Raw genomic sequence first — 22,167 nt, forward strand, 5'->3', positions numbered from 1 at the left:
AATATCAGGAGCGAAGAGAGGAATATCGCTACATATTCTACAGGCATTGACTAGATGTCAGCACACATTTAGCCCAATAAATTTAACAATTGAGATGAAATCAACACATTCCTTGAAAAATACTACTTTTGAAACCGACATTAAAATATGTATAATCTTGTGTCTGTGAAAGAAGATTAATCCGTGATTTAAAATCTTCATACACCCAAAATCACCTAACCCAGATGGCTTTTAGGTGAATTCTTCTAAACCTTTCAAGAAAGAAAGAATGACAACCTTGCATAAAATTTCTCAGGGCATAGAAAAAGAAGGAACACATTTCTGCTCATTTAAGAGGCCAGCATAACCTTGACACCGAAACCTGACTTAAATGTTCCAAGTGTTGGCAAAAGAAGTCAGACACAAGAGTAAATACTGTTTCGATTCCACGTGTATGAAAGTCAGTAGCAGGCACAATAGAAATCAGAATAATGATTACTCTTGGATGATTGAGAAAGTGCCTGGGAAGCAGAAGAGAATCTTCTGGGGTGCTGGAATGTTTGGTATCTTTATTTTGGTTGTAGTTATAAGAGTATGTACATACCTAAACATTTGTTGAGTTGTACATTTAAGATTTGTGCACTTTATGTATATGCAAAAAAAAAAAAAGGAAAAGGACTATAACTTGCTCTGGTGTAACATTGATATTTTCATCAAGACATAGTTTCTCTTCTGCCCAAATTGAATCCAGTGTGCATTTCCCTTGCTCACACTCCGTTTTGGCTGCATTCGATAAACGCACACTTCTGATGTAGCCGGCTCAGACAGCAGGGAGCATTCGCTGTAGGCTCCCTCCCTGCGGGAATAAAGGAGTTACCCAGACCCGGAGTTGGCTGTGACAGATCATCTAGTTCTTCCACTGTGGCTCGCTTGCTTGCTCACTGAATGGAGCGTTGTTTTCTTTGCAGGCACGGTGGTTCTGGGAAGCGTACTTTCAGTCCATTAAAGCCATCGCACTGGCCACTCTGCAGATTATCAGTGACCGCATCTATCCATACGCTGCCCTCTCCTATGAAGAATGGAATGACCCTCCCACTGTGGTAAGTGAATTCCGGTGCTAACCACGTCAGCCGTGGTCCAGATGTCAAGATGGGACAAAGAAAGACGTCCTGAGTGTAAAGTTTATTTAAATACCGGCTCTCTAAGATGAGAGTGTGCTAGCTGACAAAGTCAGCTCGATTTTGAAATGATAGCAAAAGAAAGAAATACAGAAGCAACGGCTTCCAGTTTGTTTTGAATGTGCTGAGGAAGACAGTATGCTTATTTATTGCTGAGATAAATGGGGAGGCCTGGCTCTTGTTGGAAATCAAACACGTCCTGATGACTTTTGCAGTCGTAATGCTTAGAACTCTTGAAAAGATTCTATAAGCAGCTTAAAAATAATACCTTATATTTGGAGTGCTTACTCCCTGCCAGGGACTGTGCTCAGTGTTTCACATAGATGATTTCAATGAACACTGCCATCATCGTGGGAGGAAGGTAATTAGCGAAAGTGATCTTGAGGCATTATGCATGGCCACAGTCCAGACTTGCTCCAGACCGGCTGAGGCCCCTGGGTGTTTCCAGCAGAGAGCTGGGATGGTCGGAAGCTGCTCTCAGGACTGCCTCCTTGCGTGAAGCAGTCATAAGGCACTTGTGGCTGTGTAGGGATTGTGGCAGTGGCCACACCTTCTTTCTCACGGAAAGCGCCTGCAGCTCTGGGCCTGGCCCTCTGCTTCCTGGCTGCTCCGGAGCGCACCTGCCTGCCTTGTTCACACGCCTCACGGCTTTCACGTTAAGAGAACTAGACTCGAATCCATTCTTCATTCTAATCAGTGCTGTCTTTCTGGCCAGCCCTCCTGGTCTCCTCATTCCACCTTCTCTTAGTAGTGTGTGTTCCACGACCTAGTTAATCTTCATATGGGACCCTCCTTCCCTCCCTCCTGGGTAACTAAGTGGTAACTATGTGTCAGGCACCCCAGCAGGGGCTGGGCATGCAGAAAAAGCAGCCAAGTCCCTCACCTCAAAGGAGCTCTCCGCTAACTTGGGAAGTTCACAGTGAGTGAACCACGTGGGCCACGTGGTATGCGAAGTTCTGGAATAGAGTGGTGTCCAGAGTGCCAGGGGACACAGCAGGGAGGCGGCACCCTCGCTGGGAGGGGCCAGGATGCTTCCTGAAACGGGTTGTCCTGAGAGGAAGTCAATATATGCTTGTGGTGAAATCCAACACAACAAAAACAAACACCTTTCTGTTGTGCTTGAGGAGAAGTTTCCTTCTGTCCATCTCCTCTCTTGAATCCATTACTGGAGGTAACCTTCCAGAATGTTTCTATTCACATATAACCATAAGTATATAATTTTAGAACACAGATGAGATCATGTTACACATAGTATTCTGCACCTTGCTTTTTTTACGTTAATAGAAATAGGTCATAGACTTACTTCCACTTCATTCTGTGTTAGTGTCCTTCAGTTTTAAGGATGGTATAAAGTATTCCATTATTTAGGTCTGTCTTACATAACAGATCTATTATTGATAGAAATTTAGATTGCTTTTTTTCCCCTATTTTCAAACAGTAATACAAAAGATGTATTTTCATATATGTTTGCATAAATATGGGACTATATCTATAGAAATAATTCCTGCTGAAAAATACACACATTTTGAATGTTACTAATTTCAGGTGAGAAATATACATATTTTGAATGTTGATAGATATTAGTAAATTGCCCTTTCAAAAGACTACCAGTTTATAGTTCTACCAGTAACATTTTAGTTATTTGGGCTCTCCGTGCCTTCAGTAACACGGAGTAGTTGCGTTTGTGTTCATATGCTAGGTAAAAAATGGACTTACGTGTGTGTTTTTCAGGTGGAAGGTTGATATCTCCGTCAGTTTCTCCCAGAGTACAATTATAAATCCTATTTGTATTTTATGGGTCACATTGAATTTTTGTTTGTTCTAGGCATTTATTCATTCAGTAGTATTTATTGAGTGCCCACTACGTTCTATCTTGTAAACAGTGTTCTTGGTACTTGAAGTGTATCAGTGAACAAAGCAGCAAAGAGCCATGCCTTTGGGGAATTTAAATTGCAATGGGTCTTGCTATCTGGAAGCAAGATTCGTCTTTCTGGTAGAATTTTAAAGTTTTCTTTATCTCGGCCTTTCACAATTCCTGATTAATTTTTTCTTAGATATGCTCTACAAAGGAATGCTTTCTTATATTATAATTTCTAACTAGTTACCATTGTGTAAAGACACATTATTGGCTTTTGTATATAAATTTTATTAACTGCTCTTTTACTGAATTCTACAATTGTTTTACTCTTTTAAAAGTTGATTCTCTTGTGTTTTCTAGATACCCAATCATACGTACAAATGCTAATTTTCCCTCTTTTTTCCAGTACTTGAACCTTTTATTTTCTTTTATCTAAATGCATTAGCTAGTGCTTTCAGCACAATGCTAAATGATGGTTGAGTGTTAGAAGAGAAGGAAGTGTTACCTAGTCGGAGAAGGGGGGGATGTTGGTTCTATGCAGAAGGAACAGCAAATTGAGAGGTGCAGAGGGACTGGAGAGCGTGCAAGTTTAAGGAACTTCACGGAGTCAGTGTGGTAGGACTGACGGAGGCTCATGAAGGAGAGGAAGAAGATAAAGCCTGGAGAGGGCCCCAATCACAAAACACCTCATATGCCATGGAAGGCGTTGGCGTGTTATCTGTGGGTAATTTAACCCGGATGTAACGTGGTGAGTTTGCATTTTGGGTCAGTCAGACATCAGCGTGGAGAATGGATCACTTGCAGCAGGATAAGAGCAGGGGCAGGGGCCTATTTTAGGAGTCCAGATGAGAATTAGTAGGGGGCAGATTTGAGGGCTGGCAGGGAGAAGTGACTGTGCTAACTGGCGAATGAGAGCGGTGAGGGGGAGTGAGGCATACAGGGCATTTTATCCAGATAGGGAGTATGGGCACATGGGGATCACGGGCCAGGGTGATACTGGCGTCCAAACTCAGTCTGACTGCAGAGCCTTCAACAGTCTGCTCCAGCCTGCCTTTCTGGTTTCATTCCCTTCTCTTCTCTTTCAGAGGTTCTGGCAACACAGAACCCTTGTCCTTCCTGTGTATACTCCGTGCTTTTCCTTCTCTGTGCCTTTGTGACTGTTGGTCCTTTCACTAAGATGCTTTTCTCCACCATCACCTCCAGTTGTCCACGTTTTATCCAAATTTCAGTGACCTGCTCATATACCCCTTCCTCCATGAGGTTTTCCTGGACCCCTTAAATAGGAAGTAATCTTTCCTCTTTGTAACTCGTAGAGCGCATTATCTGTGTTTCCTTCCTACCACTTAACATGCATAGAAGCACAGTTTCCTGTAGGGTTTTAAACTTCTTAAGGGAATTTCTGAGTTATCTTGGTATTTCTTGTAATATCGAAGACAATGTAATTCAGATAGGAGGCCCTTGATGTATAAAGGACGGAAGGTGGGAGACAGGGAGGGGGACACGGAGGGTGGAACATTGGGATCCCAGGGCGTGTGACATCCAGGTTCACCCACCTGCTGATGTGACATCCACTGTTTTCTTCGACATAAACCCTGTTGGGAAGGTGTGGAAAGTGATAGATTCTTTCCCATCTGTTAAGTGAGCATGATGAGACTCACAGTGCATAAGGACTTGTCTACGGTCACATAGTTGGCAAGTTGTATAAACAAGTGAGAACCCGGGTCTTCCAATTATCTTGCATTGCTTGTGGAGTTTTGTAGGAGCCATTGAGCTTCCTCCTCAGGGCTGAAACATTTCCACTATTCCAAGTATATGGCATAAGCTTGAGACGAAGAATACCACCCCGTTCCTCTGCAGGAGAATACCTACAGATGGGATGGCCATGACCCAGCCAGAAGGTGTGGAAAGAGTGGGACTTTATTCTGTACTTTTATCCAACGTCCTAAGAAAAATCTAATAAGAATAAATGTTTGGAATTTTGGTTCTCTGTCTTTCATAAGACTGGGGGCCAGGAGAAAATAGTACATGAAAATTTGTAGCTTTGAAATAGACATGTTTTAATGTGGACAAAATGGTCAAAGTGCTGGACTGTCAGTTTGGGAAAGAACGTAAGTATAAAAAGCTGAAATCTGGATATGCAAATGGAAAATTTAGTCTATGTTTTTTCTTTAACTTCTTAAATTGTTCTTTTCAGGCTAATTTAGTGCTTACCACGTTTCTAGGAGCTCAGGTGCTAAGGGCCCTGATTTAAAGCAGTGGGTTTTACATTTCTGCATCTTTAGTGAAGGCAACTGACAGGAGGTCTGAGTAGCACTGATTTACTTATAGTTAACTTTTCCCCTCCCCTTTGGAAATATTTAACCTACTCTAGATGTGATTACTATGAGCCCAACCTGCAGGGGAGTCTCCCCTCTAGATTCCATCAAATTTACAATATCAGACACCCCGAGGTGGGAGGAGGTGTGGATCTTGGTCAGTAAATCAAGGGATGGTATGGTGTTTGCAAAGATATGCTGTTAAGGCCTCCAGCCAGCCACGCACCCCCCTTGCTTGGAGCAGAGAGGAAGGGGTAAGAGCCGAGAGTCCTATTTTGCCAGATGCTGCTGCTTAAGTTTAAAGTAAAAAAAAAAAAAAAAAGGACCTCTGCGTGTGTGTGGATTCTGAAGATAGCAAGGGGTGGCCTTGCAGAAACCAAGTGTTCGTGTCACCAGTGACATTTGCCATTTCTGTCTCTAGCCAGGTAGGAGGCAGGTTACATTACCCACATTGTGCCACACTCTCAAAACTTGAAAAAGTTAGACAAAATAATCCTTGAGCATAACTTTAAAGTAGCAGATCTGTCTGGTCTGGAGAGATTGGCCCTTTGTTTTGATTCTTGTCTTTGGAAGGAATTTCTCAGCAAGTTAAGATTCCTTATGCAGGGACAATGAGTTTGCCTTTACTGATTGATTTTCTTAGTTCCTTTTGGCAAGGGTGCCTGTATTTCACTGCCTTTTTGGTCTCTCCATGCTTTCATTCTTTTCCCTTTTTTGCAGGTGTCAGCAAAACTGTCATCTCCCCAAATAGTCCACACCTGTATCACTTCTAACATTAGTGTCCTTTCTAGTCTTGCCTGTGGCAGGCTCATCCTTACATCTGGGCCTCGCCTGTGGAGTGGGGGAGCTCCTCAGACACCCTCTCTTGCCTTACCTCTGGTTCTCTGCCGGATGTGAGCACATCTGGAGGACAGAGATGGAGGCAAGCGAGCGTTCAATGTGATACGGGGATGCAGTAGGCCAAGAACTGTGAATTTTTGGTTTCTGATATGTGCCACCAAAACCATATCTTCTCACAGACAGTTTTCTTTTTTTTTTAAATTCAATATAATATGGCCCTAAAATCTTGTTGGAGAGTAGAGTATATTCCCAGGTCATGTTTCTACAGTGTGATATGGAAGATTATACCCCACTTTATCAATATGTCATAACTTTACCCAGTGCCTTTTGACGGACACTACATAGTATTTTTTCAAATTTGCTATCCTAGATAACATTAATCAAGAGACCTCAGATTTTTCCCTTTTCTGCATTGACCATCCTAGACCTAGAGCAGAAAGGAGAGATAGCGGGGGTCCCATGGCCTTTGACAAAAATTGATGAGGAAAACGGAGAAGTGACTTACAATGGATTATCGTACCCACATAAGAAAGAGGTTGAAAATAAGAGCTTATTCCTGTGAAATCTCGCCAGAGGGGCGACCTAGCTGTGGGCAAGACCTCCGACGAGGAGTGTGTACTTAGCTGGACTTCTAGGAGCCTCACGCGCAAGCCTCAGCAAGGGATTGGTAGGGGGGAGTGTGCGTGGAGCCCTTGATGGGCACTTTTCACCCGTGAGGAGCGGGAATTGGAGCCGTGGGTAAAAGGTGGCAGAGCTTGCCGTGAGCTCCCGTAAGTTCGGAGGGCGGTGAGTGCAGACTTAGTACGCGTCAGAATCTCCTGGAAAGTTTGCTAAAACACAGATTGCTGCCACTCCACCCCAAGTCACAGATTGAGTAGGTCTGGGTGGGGTCCTGGAATTTGCATTTCTAGCAAGTTTCCAGATGGTGTCAATGCTGCTGGTCCAGGGACCATACTTTGATGTGGGATTGATTCACTGTGTGTGTCCTCACTCACCCACCGGAGAAGGCTCTCCCGCTCCTCCTGTCCAATTCCTCTTCTGGAATTGGGCCTGGGTCCAAAGCATCCAGGGCCGACTCAGAGTGCATCAGTCTCCGCCACGTGAAGTACTCAGGGCTGGCTGCACCGAGATGTCCAGACGGCGGCCGCCACTCACCGATGTTGTGGTTGTACAACAGCTGAAAATATCACTCAGCTGTAAACACTACCAAGCAATAAATCACTCTGCAGGCTGAAGAAGCGCCAGCTCGCACGCGTGACAGAGAGCTCTGAGTTGAAGAGATACCCTGTTAACAGTCTGTTGAACTCAGCTCCGTGCCCTTTAGCTTCCAGGTTGTGGAATGTTTCTCTGGAATTTGAAAGCCTACCCTGCCCCCAGGAGGCCTTCTTGGCTTATTCTCCCCTTCTTCCTCCCACTGCCTAGATATGACTAAAGTATGTATGGAATTTAGAAATTTAAGCTTGAATTTTAAGTACACACGTGTAAGCTCTTTGAAGTCTTGTTTTTAGAGGTATCACGTTTGTAGGATCATGGTTACACAAGGGCTCCAGTACACGACCATGAATTCCAGAACTTCCCTTGTGTAGACTTTGCCACTGAACTGTTCTGTGGAAACAAGTTATAAAGTCTCCGATCATCAGTAGTCAGGGAATAAAGAAAGCTGAGTCAGGTCTGTGGCTGGGGAGATGCAGGAAGATCTAAAGAGCTTGATCTGGGACCCCAAGCAAAGAACTTGGCTGACTGATGGTCAGATAGAAAATGGCCAGATCCATGGGGCACCTGGGTGGCTCAGTCGTTAAGCGTCTGCCTTTGGCTCAGGGCGTGATCCTGGTGTTCTGGGATCGAGCCCCACATCAGGCTCCTCCGCTGGGAGCCTGCTGCTTCTTCTCCCACTCCCCCTGCTTGTGTTCCCCCTCTCTCTGGCTGTCTCTCTCTCTGTCAAATAAATAAATAAAATAAAATAAAATAAAAAAAAGAAAATGGCCAGATCCGGATGGGGAGGATGTGTAAGGAATATGAAGAGATGAGCCTGGGGGTGTGGCTAAGATGATTGTGTCAGTGAGATCTTTTGCACGAACCCCCTACGTACACCTGTGTAACGCATGGCCGCCGTGGTGGAGGCGATGGGTGAATTAGCACACACTGGCGTCCTGGATGCAGTCTTACTTCCGTTGCTTTTATAGAGGCCCATTTTATGGCTCTTGCTTTCGTGAGTCAAAACCTGACTGACTGCTTCCTTACAGCATACAGCTGGTAGGAGGGCAGTGACTAGAATAGGGTTTTGGAGTCTTGTGGAAGCTTGATCTGGCAGCAGATTAAGAACAGATTGAGTGTTTCGGCACAGTCATCCCTGGCACATGCCCCAGCTATCACTTATTAGCATGTATTCTCTTTCTCCCTTTTGGGGGGCCACTTTCATTCTCCCCTGGTGTCTGCTTAAATGTATTCAGTAGCAGGAGTTACCAGGAAAATACCGTAGCTGGGTATTACAACATCAGGGTGATGAAATTTGTCTTCATTTCTGATATCCTATGGTAGTTATATGCCTCCCAATTGATGAATATTTGGGTGTGGTTTTCTAGTAAATGGGTTGTTGCAGCTGCAGAGTAGATAAATTTCCCCATTGCTCCAACTAGAGGTTGATTCTTGATTTTTGGTTCTCTGTCTCTTTTTTTTTAAATCTCAGTAATATTTCTTAATTTTGCATTTTTTAAAAGTTGTGTAGCTTAACGTGTGTGGTTCAAAAATTCAAAGGTGAAAATAAAGCATTATAACTAAAATTGAGGCCTCTTCCTAAGGGGCAGCTACTTTCAACTCTTACAGCTTTCCTCTGGGATTATCTTCCTAGCTCCCCATTAGATACTTACGGTGCTATTTTTTTTTTAATTTCTCAATCATATATATTATCTTTTTACTTCCTTTGGGTCAGCAATTTGTCTCTTGTTCTCTCTTCTTTCTTCACACATTTCATTTCTCCCATCTTTCCAGTAGAGCTGTATCGCCATTTTTCGTTAAAGCAGTATTTATTGTGTACATTATTAGGACTGTATAAATATTGTTTTTAGCGGAATGAAGTGGTAAACCAGGATTATGTTTTTTTTCTTGTACAACTCTCTATTTTCCAGGGAGTTAATAACTGCTTTTTTCTTCTCTTAGTTTTCCTTGTTCCTATCACTAATTGATTTTTACTTAGTTCTCCAACTTTATTTATTTTTATTTTTATTTTTTTTTTAAGATTTTATTTATTTATGTGACAGAGAGACAGCCAGTGAGAGAGGGAACACAGCAGGGGAGTGGGAGAGGAAGAAGCAGGCTCCCAGCGGAGGAGCCCGATGTGGGGCTCGATCCCGGAACGCCGGGATCACGCCCTGAGCGGAAGGCAGACGCTTAACGACTGCGCTACACAGGCGCCCCTAGTTCTCCAACTTTAAAAGAATAAATGGTCAAGCATAGTTAAACTATAGGATTTCCCTCCCTCTTTCTTTTCTTTCTCTCTCATTCTCTCTTTTGTTTTTGTTTTTGTTTTTTTTTTCTCTCCCTCTCTCCCTCCCTTTTCTCCTATAGCAATTCCTCTTAAGCTCCAGTCTGGATTAATTGCTCTCTGGGTCTTCTATGCAGTGGTCATCCTAAATTTTCAGTTCACCATGATTCTGGGAATTCCCTTTTTTCCTCTCCTTTGTTGTATTCCTTGTTTCCAAGGTCTATATCATCCTCTTTTTTGGTTTATTTTTTCCAACAGCTTCTGGAGAAAGGGGCCATTGGGAGATAAATTTTCATGTCTGAAAAGGTGTTTTTTCTGTTTTCTTTTTTTTAATAATAATATATTTTTATTATATTATGTTAGTCACCATACAGTACATCCCTAATTTTTGATGTAAAGTTCCACGATTCATTACTTGTGTATAACACCCAGCGCACCATGCAATACGTGCCTCCTTAATACCCATCACCAGCCTATCCCATCCCCCCCCCCCCCGAAAATGTGTTTTTTCTATTTCACAATTGGGTAGTAATTGGACTAGTGTGAACTTCTGGTTGAGGTGCAATTTTCAAAATTTTTAAATTTCTTCAAAATTTTGAAAGCATGGCTCCTTGTCCTCGAAGTTTCCCATTTTAATTTCAAAAAGTGAGATGTCATTCCTGATCCTTTTATTCGACATTTTATCTTCTTGGGAAATTCTGTGTTCTGAAATTTTATGATGTGCCTTGGTATGAGTGCTTTTTTTTTTGTTCAGTGGATACTGATTTGGGCCCCTTAAGCTGGAAATTCATGTCCAATTCTGAGAGATTTTCATGTTTTATAGTTTTTATTTTCTTCCCATGTTTTCTCTTTTTCCTCTTTATGGAACTTCTGTTACCTAAATGATGAATGTGTTAAATTGAGCCTTATTTTCCTTATCATTTCTGTTCTATTTATCATCTCTCTTTATTTCAGTAGACTTTTTGTTTGAGTTTCTTAGCTATTTTCTCAATTTCATCTTCAAACCTTTCTTTTGATTTTAAAAATTTTGTTCACTTTCAGTTTCTAAGTTTTTCCTTGATTTTTTAATTTTTTTTTAAGATTTTATTTATTTATTTGACAGAGATAGTGGCAGCCAGCGAGAGAGGGAACACAAGCAGGGGGAGTGGGAGAAGGAGAAGCAGGCTCATAGTGGAGGAGCCTGATGTGGGGCTCGATCCCATAACGCCGGGATCACGCCCTGAGCCGAAGGCAGACGCTTAACCGCTGTGCCACCCAGGCGCCCCCTTGATTTTTTTTTAAAGAGATTTATTTTTTTCTTTGAGAGAGAGTGAGCCTGTGCAGGCGGGGGAGGGGCAGAGAGAGAGGAGAGAGAATCCTCAAGTGGGCTCCCTGCTAAGCCTGGAGCCAGACTCAGGGCTCAATCCCAGGATCCTGAGGTCATGACCTGAGCTGAAATCAAGAGTAGGATGCTTAGGGGCGCCTGGGTGGCACAGCGGTTAAGCGTCTGCCTTTGGCTCAGGGCGTGATCCCGGCGTTATGGGATCGAGCCCCACATCAGGCTCCTCCACTATGAGCCTGCTTCTTCCTCTCCCACTCCCCCTACTTGTGTTCCCTCTCTCGCTGGCTGTCTCTATTTCTGTCGAATAAAAAAAAAAAATAGTAGGATGCTTAACCAACTGAGCCACCCAGGTACCGCTTTTTAAAAATTTCTAATTAATCTTTTTTTATAGCTTCCTATTTTTTTTTTTTTAAGATTTTATTTATTTATTTGACAGAGAGAGAGCACAAGCAGGGGGAGTGGCAGGGAGAGGGAGAGGGAGAAGTGGGCTCCCCTCTGAGCAAGGAGCCCAACTCAGGGCTTGATTCCAGGACCCTGGGATCATGACTTGAGCCTAAGGCAGCCGCTTAACTGACTGAGCCACCCAGCCGCCCCTATAGCTTCCTATTCTTATTGTAAGAATACAGTACTTTCTCTCTCTGAAGATACTGTGTTTTGTTTTTATTTTTCTTTAGCTACTTATATTGTTCATTTCCTTTGAAACCCTTTTTCAGTTCTTTATTTTCTCTTTCATATTGGCAACTTTCTTCAAATACCTGATGTTTTCAGCAGTCTTATTTAAAAGTGAGATTCTGAAAGCTGATTGGGAGTTCTCTGTAAGGTTTGTCAACTGGTGAACTTTACTTAGGTTAAGAGGTTGGGGACCCAATCATTTGCCCAAATGTCAGTATTCATGGGTTATTTTTATTGGATTGGTTCATTGATCCAGAGAATAATCTTTCTGCCTTTGGGAGTGGGAGAAGATGGATAATGGCTGGGGGCAAAAATTTGGGGAGCTGAATGGGGGGAAGGAGACAGGTTCTCATTCTTTATTTATAGATGATCACTTAATCCACTGTATTCAGTGTGGTGCCTTCCGCTGCTTCCATGTCTGGGGTCTCTCTAATGCATTTTCTCCAGAGAATAAACTTACCTTCTCCTGCTAAGGTGGCAGGGGGGACAGGAGAACAGGGAGAGGGTTCGCCTGCCTGTGCCTGTCAGTTTAGGGGATCTCGGAACCACTGTTCTTTACTTCTGTTTTCAGAGTCCCTTCTTCCTGGATGCCTAGTATCTCTGGTTTCTTTCTTTTTTTTTTTTTGAAAGGTTTTATTTGTTTATTTGACAGAGAGAAAGAGAGCGCACATGAGGGCGGGGAGGAGTAGAGGGAGAGGAACAAGCAGACTCCCTGCTGAGCATGGAGCCCAGTGTGGGGCTTGATCCCAGGACCCCGAGATCATGACCTGAGCTGTAGTCAGACCCTTAACCGACTGAGCCATCCAGCCCTCCAGTTTCTGAGTCTTCTAGTCATCCTTGGAAAGGTTAGCTTTTCTATCTGCTTGTCTTGGTAGTTCATGTGGCTCTGCCTGTACTTTAGGGCTGCTTAAACAGCCCTAAAATTCTCTTTATTTTTTATTTTGACATAATTTCAAACTGAAAGTTCCAAAAATAGTACAGGCTACACCATATTTGTCAAATGTTAATATTTTACCATATTCCCTTTATTCTTTTCTCTCCCTGTGTATGTGTGTGTGTCCGCATTCAAATTTATATATTTTTTTCCTGAGCTTTATGAAAGTTGCCGATCTGACACATCTTTATTCCTAAATATTTCTCATAGAGAATCACAGTACAGTTATCAAAGTCATCTGAAATGAACATTGATATAATATTGTTATTTAATCTGTAGACCTTATTTAGATTTTGCCAATTATCCTAATGTCCATTATAGCAAAAGAAAATTCCAGACCATGCATTACATTAGGTGTCGTGTCTCCTTACTCTAGAACAATTTCTCAGTCTTTCTTTGACTTGCATGACGTTCACACTTTTTCAGAGAACATGTTATTTATTTTGTAAGATGTCTCATGACGTGTCTTGATTTGAGTTTGTCTGATGCTTTTGTGTCAATTTATGCAATTGATTTAAGATTGTTGAAATTCAAATTATGCCTTTTTGACTGGAATGTCACAAAAATACGTTCTCAGTGCATCGTGTTGGAGGACACATAATGTCAGTTTGTCCTATGACTAGTGATGTAACTTCAGTCACAGGTTTTGGCTGGATTTCTCCAGTGTCAAGTTACTGTTTTTGTTCTTAATGTGTCTTGTGGGGAAATGCTTTGAGACCACGGAAATACTCTGCTGCTTCTCAGACTCTGCCCGGCTCGTCGTAGCCTCACCAACGATTTCTCACCCGAATCAGTTGTAATGGTTGCTGAACGGTGATCCTGTAATTCCCGTTCTCTACCTGCTTTTGAGAGTGATTCTTTTGTCTCTGACCTGAGAGTTCATGTCTTTAATCTGTTTTGGAAAATTCTCCATTGTTTTCTCTTTGAACATTATCTATCTGTAATTTTCACAAATCTTTCCTTTTCCTGTTAAATGTATGTCAGACCTCCTTCATCCTGTTGTTAGGTCTCTCAGGTTTTTTCCCCTCACATTTTCCACATTTTTATTTTTCTGTACTGCACGCTGGATAATTTTTTCACATCAATTTTGCTGTTCTCTTCAGCTGTGACTGATTTCTTTTTCACCCATTTGTTGAGATTTTAATTTCATTGGTTATTTTTAGAAACTATTTAATTATTTTTCAGATCTGTCTGCCTGATCTTCTTTTCATAATGTCTTTTTTAAGACTGTGCTTTAAATTCATTCTTTTATAATTATTTGAGATAATGTTTTCCAATTATCCAATTTTTAAATTTCTTGTAAGCTCTACTCCTGTCATGTGTCTACTGTTGCTCTTGTTGCTTTGTTTCCTTGTATGTTTTATAATTTGGGGATCTGAGTTCATCTTCAGTAAGGGTTTCTGTGATAATCTTTGCCACCTGGGCAAGGGGGTATTACCCCAGAGGGTGGGTTTGTTCTTGTTTGTTTGTTTGTTTGTTTTGGCTTCTGCTGGGTGTTCTACTAAATTTATCCTGGAGATAAATGACTTTTTAACATTAATTTCTCAGTAGGAGGTTTCCATACTACAGAAATAGATTTTGTTTAAACCCCAAATCTGTATGAGGGCTCGTCTCTGTTGGAAGCACCCAAACCCACACTCAGGTTGAAAAAGATAAATATTTTTTATTGCCTCCATCTACGAGGGGATGACATTCTGGACCACCTTTTCACTGAGGGACTCTGCCTTTGTGTGGATGTCCCACTTCTAGTTCCCTCACTTCCTGTGGCCAAAGCCACAGTCCATCTTCTAGCATGGACATTAAGCCCCCTGTGTCACTAACCCCAGCAACCACCTCTGCCCTCCTCAGGGTTCCACAGTGCCAGCCCTCCTGTGTGTTCAGCTCTCGATGGCAGTTTCTCTCCATTTTTGGTGCATGGGACATCCCATTTCCTCTGGCCTCAGCTATATATTTAAAAGGAGTTTTGTTAGATTTTATCCTACGTTTCTGTGTATTGTCTAACAAGAGACGTCATCTGTTTCACCACCCAAAATGTGTTGAATTCTTGTCCACTGTTGTCTCCTTGTCTGTTTTTTTTGCCCCTGTAGGTTCATGCCTTTCCTTTTTCCAGGAGGAAGCAGAGATAAAACAAAGTAGGCAAAGCATATGCTTTACCTGAAATTTCAGAGAAATTAAGGATTAAGAAATGACTACACTTTAGAGGTTGTTCTTTCCATGTTATATCAACTTTAATGGTGGTGTTATATTCCTGTCAGCTCAAAACCACACAAAAGCTTAGGTTTTCTTGGTCATACCCGTGTTGCTGTTTTGTGCTTAGATGCCACAAGCTGTAACTTAATCTTTTTCTAGAGTTTCTGTTTACCAAGCCGTTGAAGTCTTCCTCCATATGGTAGCTGGCCAGCAAACATTTTTATGCCTAGGCCAGAGAATGAACCTCTCTTTCTAGCTGTCAGAATATTTCAACTACAGGATAGTCAGATGAAATCATAAATTTGTTTTACCTCTCGTGAGAAGTGGTAGTTTCAGCACCATTGACATTCCTGAGCACTTTGGATTATAGATCAGCCTTGTTTATTTGAACATAACTTTTAAGAGTTTTCAGTATACTGGGGCGCCTGGGTGGCACAGCGGTTGAGCGTCTCCCTTCGGCTCAGGGCGTGATCCCGGCGTTATGGGATCGAGCCCCACGTCAGGCTCCTCCGCTATGAGCCTGCTTCTTCCTCTCCCACTCCCCCTGCTTGTGTTCCTTCTCTCGCTGGCTGTCTCTATCTCTGTCTAATAAATAAATAAAATCTTTAAAAAAAAAAAAAAAAAGGAGTTTTCAGTATACTTATTAAGTAACCGATCCAGGGATGATGATTATGTGTTTAAAGACCATGTTCTAAAAATAATCTAAATCTTTTGAACTATCAAGCAGCTGAACTGTTCTTTTTAATATATCGAATTAGGAACCAATAAAATCAATGATGTGTTATTTTTGCCCCGACTTTATTGTATTCACCCACTTAATTGATTAGCAATATCTTCAACTATCTTACCATAGATATATTTAGCAAAATTTATTACTTGCAGACTGATAGAACTCATGAATTATTAAAAGCATCAGCATATGGAACCCACTCTTTCCTCATTCCAAATTCTTTTAATATGGCTTATGTTGAGCCATTTAACTGGCTTCTGTCCATCCCACTGATGGAAGCCGCAGCCAGACGAGAGTTCTTATAAATGATTGGCTTCCTTTCCAAGCAAGAGGAGGATGAAATGTCAACTTTTTCCTCTACTACCTGAAAAGCAATCAGTGGCAACCCTTCCTGCTCTTCTTGACAGTAGTTTGGCTTTACAGAAGAGGGTGGGCATTTAGCCAAATGTGAATTTCAGTGCTATATAAAGGAAAATTTTAAGTAGCTAAAACTCAGATAATAGCTGGAATTTTCAGAGAAGCATTCAGATGGGTTAACCTGGGAGTCTTCAGTAAGCTAACTATAGCTCAGAAATTCCTGAACTGCGTGTTCTAATCCCTCCTTTCCTGATGATGAGCCGAGTGACTTGAGGTTACTTACGGAATCTCTCTTTGCAGCAGTTTGCTCAGCTGTAGGACTGAGTTTAGGGATAATAACAGCTTCAGAAGAATAGTGCAGCATAGTGACTGATTACCAGTGACTACTCAAGACCACTGAAAAGGACATTTTGAAATCAAACCTTGAGGTTGAAGACCATTTATTAACTCGACCTTGTGCTTTGAAATTTGTTATCCTTATCTGCGAAATGGGGCTTTTACTTACTTCACAGGATTATTATGAGATCTTAATGGAACAGTATGTGTGGAAGCATTTCGTAAGTGGCGTCGCACTATAAACGGTACAGGTTGTTAACATAAGGCTGCTAGTATAGTGCTTTATCACGTGGAAACAAATTTGAGAATTGGATAGGACCCTGGCGGGGGAAACTTGAAATTCATGGGACAGTGGTTTTTGTTTCTGTTTCTGTATGCAGATAGGCTCTATTCTGTATTTTCCGTTGCTTAATACTTAAAACCCCAAGAGTTAACATTCTGTGAGCTCCATTCTTACAGATAAAGAAAGTGTGACTTACTTGAGATCCAGCTCCCTGTCATTCTAGCTTATCAAAGAGGAAATGGAGTCTGAAGAAGAGTCAGTCCATCCTTCCATCTAGTATAATATATTGCTATACTTTCGTAAGTGTTTTTATCTTGCACACAAACTCGGCACCCCAATTGAATAGGAAACACAGTAGCAAATAATTCTATTGACCGTGTGATTAGAGAAGGACTTCTGTCACCGGCTTTATGATGGATCGATGTGCTGGATGACCTTCCCAACTGAACAGCGAACACACTGGATGAAGTATCATAAAGCAGTTGTAGCCTGTTGCTAAGCTGGCAGGAGAGTAAGCTCACTGTTGACTCACTAAACGAAGTGAAGCTAGGTATCCTGGCAGGTGACGAGGAGCCAGAGTCAGCTTTTGCTGTGGAGATTTTTGCAGTTCTACGACCTGGGGCTTCTGCTATGAAGAGTGGGACAAGGGGAGCAGGGTGGAAAGCCTGTGGCCTGTGCAAGTTGGTGAACTTAAAAAGAGCTTTCCGGAGAAGCCAGGAAACAAAAAGACTATATTTTCAGTGAAAGGGTAAAGATAAGTGGGTCTGTAGTGATCCTGCTGCTGAGAACGACAGTTATAAGCCACCTTCACGTGGTTTCTGGTCCCAATTCAGACAACAGGTGTGGTCCAAATAAACCTTTAGAGGAAAGTTTCATTAGAAGTGGCCCTGAGTTGATAGAGAGCAGCAGAAGTAGACACAGACCCTCTCTTGAGTCATTCATCTTCAATCTGGGTCTCAGATAATTCTTACAAATACAGTGTCTAAGGAAAATGAGCAGCTTCCAGTTAAAACCCACAAGACCATAGAGAAATAAGGCAGTATCATGAATGAGAACCAGCAGAAACACCTTCAAGGACTTTGGTTATTGGATTAGATTAGATTTATAGATTCAAAGAAATCGTTGAGATGCAGCTCAAAGAGACAGAAGAGTGAAGCGATGTGGAGAATGGAGGGATAAGGTCTAATCAGTTCCAGGAGAAGAGAGGGAGAGAGTGGAAAGAGGCCCTTTGAAAGGGCGATAGCTGAGAACTTTCCAGAACTGTTGAACGACACCAGACCTCAGATTCAGGAAGACCTAGAAACCACGAGCAGGATCATCATAATGAAACTGAGGTACACCAAAGAAAAAGAGAAGGCCTTAAACTTACCAGGACGAAAAAGACTAATGATACAAATTACTTGCCCCATGCTCCTGTGACCCTGAGTTGGTGTCTCTGGCTCAGTTTCTTTGGGTGTCAGAGAGTTACAGTGCCTGTTACCCCAGTACACCCAGATGTGGTTAGACTCATTCCAGCTCCACCGTATAGAAAACGTATTTATGAACAAACTACTGTAAGTTACAGGAGTTCTAAGCTCATCATTTACTTCCCCCTTAGTTAAGTCTGCAGCACGAAGGGGATTTCTAGCCTTTGATTTTCTTCATCTTTCATGTGTCCAGTTAAGGGGAAGTCAGTGAGATCTAGCCATCAGTGTTATCCTTGTTTTTGTGAACAGCCAGGTCTTTTTTGTGAGTGCAATGAAGTAAAGATATAACGCAGCGAGGAGACTTCAGACTTGTTGCCGAGTCTTTTCTCCCTTGATCTGAGAGCGCCTGCTTAAAGACGGGCGTTAGGGCTCTGTGCTTCTCCGGTTTCCCGAGGCGGTGCGTGCCCAGTGGAGTGTGTGCTGCCAGTAGTCGGGGCTGTAGAGGCTTAATGGGTAAGGTAATGTGGGCCACATTACTGATTGCCCCTTTCAAATCTCCCAGTAACCATTAACATAAATATCATCTCACCATTTTGGACAGGGGACACCACCCTTATGCACGTTAGTAATATGATGCTAATGCTTAACCCTTTCCTGGCTTGGTTTGCTTCAGAGGCCCTGCCCCATGTCCATGGGTAGGGAGTGTGTTTGAACCTGGAGGAGAAACGGAAGGGTTAACTCCTTTTGGTTTTGCCCTTTGACCACTTCAGGATGAGAGGCATGATGAAATACTTTTCAAAATCTTCAGTGGAAACACATCATGCATAATTGGAGCAAAAAAGAATAAATCAAAGCTTTTCCCCCCTTTTAGTCTGGTAATTCATAATTGAAACCACATTGAGGTAGGGGCTGATAACTTCAAAACAAGCAGGAAAACTGCCCTTTCTATCAAGGTAGGAATAGGTAAGGCTCCTCATTACCAGGGGCTCAAAAGCTTCTGTATAACAAGCCTGTCCTCTCCTCCCTTCCTTATTTCTCTGAATTCTCACTTTTCTGCTCAGGCAGATACCTTCAGTTAAATCAAATGTGGGTTCACTCCAGTATGCTTAGTGCTCTTCTTGTCACATGAATTTATACGTGGTGACATTTTTAAAAATCCTTGATATGGTGAGTAATAGGAATTAAATTTTGAGCCATCCTTCTTCGAGGTTGATTTCTTCTGTCTGGAATTTGGTTGGTTTAGGTTGAAAGAGCCCTTTAGTTGGTAATGGAATGTGGTTTTCCTCGCTCTTGATTTTATAATCCTCGAGTAGTTCCAGCAAGAACATTTCAGGATGCTTAGCAAAGGCCATTTGCTTCCTACCTTCCTCTGCTCTCTGTATGGTAGGTAACCTTGGCTAGAATGCTTTTGGTTAGGCTCATATAGGGCTACCATGACCTTTCAACCAAAAAAAAAAAGGCAAAATGAGATTGCAAGAAGGGTCCAGACAACTTTCTTTGTGTGAGATTGCCAAAGGCATACCTAGTTTGAGTTTGAATTTCTTTCTTGAAGAAGGAAACCCTTTTGCACTGGAAGTTGACTTTACGCCTAGCCTCCCAGGACCTGCCTTTCAGGCATCCTGAAACCCAAACCCATGACTTCTCTTGCTGCTTAGTCTGTTCACTGCTAGCTCATTCACCAGAGCTTTCCAGAATAAGCAATATGAAAGAAATTTCCCAAAGCTGGTGTGGTACCTGGCAGTTATCATAGCTACTATGGATTACTTTTATGTGATCGCAATTTAACAATCTGGATTTCTTATTGAAGCCTCTATAATGAATATCTGTTGTGGGAGTGAGAAGTGAAGTTTGGGAGGATGGGGGGGGTGGTGGACAAGGTATTTTGGCCAAATGCCAGTACTCTGTCAGAATGATACACATTTCTCCTCCCATCTTTGAGTGAACAGTTTCACTGGGTAGATTTGAAAATGGTATTGATAGCCAAGTTTCGATTGGTGCAGCTGTAATAAGTGGGTTTTGCCTTTTTTCCAGGTCACCAGCGCTGGGTGCCTGGTTTCATGCCCTATCTTGCCACGATGGAGATCTCATCAGGCAACAGAGTTAATTGCCAGCATTGTTTGCCTTTTCCCTGGCAGAAGTCAGAGTCTTGAGTAAATTATGGAGGTTTAAATTTGCTTGATTTCCTGCAGAAAGTGGGGTCAAGAGGTCCCAGACTGTAGACACTCTCTATGGTCAGCCAGCAGGGGGTCAGTTCTTAAAGGTATTTCAGAGGTGACTAAATGCTGTTTTTGAAATGTCCTTCTCCACTAAATTTTTTTCTCTGGGGGTTGGTTTGTTGACCTTACCCCAGTGGAGGGGAGTGTCTGCGTGAAGGCACATACCCCATTTAAAGCTGCCTTTCCCCACGCTGTCACTGTGCTCTGAAGGCAAATGGGATTATGTTCCAGGAGGGAAAAAGCAATTGGCACAGAAGCCTAGTTGCAGATCGGCATTTCCTATTTCTGACCTTTGAAATAGAACATAAACGTGGCCATGTTCACTTACCAGTAAAACAATACGCAGGAAAAGAAAGTTACGAAAGAAATCAACAGAAAGCTAATCACGTGACTTACAAAACCTTCCCTCGTTCAGGGCTCTTCAGGCTGTGGCACTGGCCCGCCTGGCCAGTCCCTTTCATTTCTGCGCTCCTTCCTTCCCTCCCTGTCACGTGAGCGTGTCTTAGCAAGACTGCTCACTCAGTTTGCCAGCACCCGCCTGCTTACCCTTGACGACACAGCGGTCCCTCCTCATCTCCTCCAGGGAGGTCGAGGCCACCGTGTAGACCCTTCCGTTCCCACAGGACTGGAATGCCTTGTGTTAGTAATGGTTGTTTTACTGAGCTGTCCTCCCCACCGGATGATGAGCACGTTACGGGGAAGGCCTGTGTTTGTCTTGGCATCTGTAAGACTCTTCCAGGCGAAGAGTATGTGCTCAGGAAATGCTGACTGAGGGAATGAGCACCAGAAATACGATGGGTAGGGACAATTGTTGAATTGCTGATGCTGGTGTTCTGGCAGGCAAGGAGAATATGAATGGGGAGAGCTGGACGTTTTTGTGCTTGGTTTAAACTGCAGTTCATGGAGCTCTGTGCTGAGTGCTCATTGCTCGTGTGCCAGATCTCATTTTGTCATCATCGCCCTAGGAGACAGGTACCATCATGGTCGCCATTTTACAGATGAGGAAATTCCACATCACCACACTAGTACATGGCAGGGCCTAAATTCAAATTGTCTGTTAAATACCCCCATCCTGCCCTTCTTCGGAATAGTTGGCACACTCAGATTCTCAGTAACTGCTTTAAAATGAATGAACTGGGTTGGAAATCATGTTCAGAACTCATGATGTCACTTATTTGCGTGTACGTCACCTGTTCACATCCATACATAAGGAGGACAGAAAGAACATGACCTGGGTCATCTGGGTTTAACTTATTCATTTTTAAACAGGTTTTTATTGAGTAGTGCTAGGCACTGGCTAGGTACTAGCTGTTGTAACAGTTATGGCTCTTGCTTCCATGTTGTTTTCAAGATAAAATATAAAGAACAGGAAGGAAAGAAGAAAGTGTGAAAATAAAAACAGCGTATTTGGAGAGGAAGTAGAGGTAGAGAATCCAGATAAACTAGGACCCCAAAGCATGATAAGGTCAAAGTAGAGAGGAAGAAGGATTTCATTTAGACTTGTTGCTGGAAGAGACCTCACGATTGCTATCCCACTTGTAGGAACCGTGGAAAATAAAGCCCAGAGAAATGATTACTCCCACAAGATCAACCACGGGCCACCATTTATCGAATGCTTGTAGTGTGAGGTACTTTACAGATATTAACTGTTTACTTTTATTAATAATCTCTGGGTTGTTAAGAAATAATAATTAAGAAATGTTAATAACATTATTAGAATTATTATCATTATTATTTCTCATACCTGGAAAAATAGTATTATTATCACAATTATGGAAACTGAGGTGCAGGAGAGGTTAAGTACTTTGCCCGGGTCACACAGCTGGTCAGTGAAATAGCCTGAATTCATCTTAAGGACGCGTGATTCCAAAACTGACCCCGAACGTGCTGACTCACTTTTTGAAGTCATTTGCCTCAGCCCCGGCAGCATAGCCTACAGTGAGGCCCAAGCCCGCGTCTAGTAAGTAGATGCTCCGCTTCTGTGCGAGTCTGCGTTCATCTCAGCGTCTGCATTTTATGGGGAAGTGTGGGTAAGATTTCAGACCTGGTTATGCTCCTTTGCCGGCTCTGT

General features: G+C 42.5%; 1 protein-coding gene across 3 annotated transcripts in view; it reads left to right on the forward strand.

The window, feature by feature from the left end:
- The window catches only part of LOC113265012 (exostosin-2), a 158,257-nt gene that overhangs the window by 86,305 nt on the left and 49,785 nt on the right, over positions 1-22,167 (forward strand). For all 3 annotated transcript variants that reach the window (XM_044389005.3, XM_026512069.4, XM_057317067.1), the window contains one exon: positions 948-1,079. In XM_044389005.3, the coding sequence (XP_044244940.2) occupies positions 948-1,079 (132 nt within the window). The remainder of the gene's footprint in view (positions 1-947; positions 1,080-22,167) is intronic.

The sequence above is a fragment of the Ursus arctos genome, unplaced genomic scaffold (genome assembly GCF_023065955.2).
Source record: "Ursus arctos isolate Adak ecotype North America unplaced genomic scaffold, UrsArc2.0 scaffold_23, whole genome shotgun sequence".
NCBI classification, from domain to species: Eukaryota; Metazoa; Chordata; class Mammalia; order Carnivora; family Ursidae; genus Ursus; species Ursus arctos.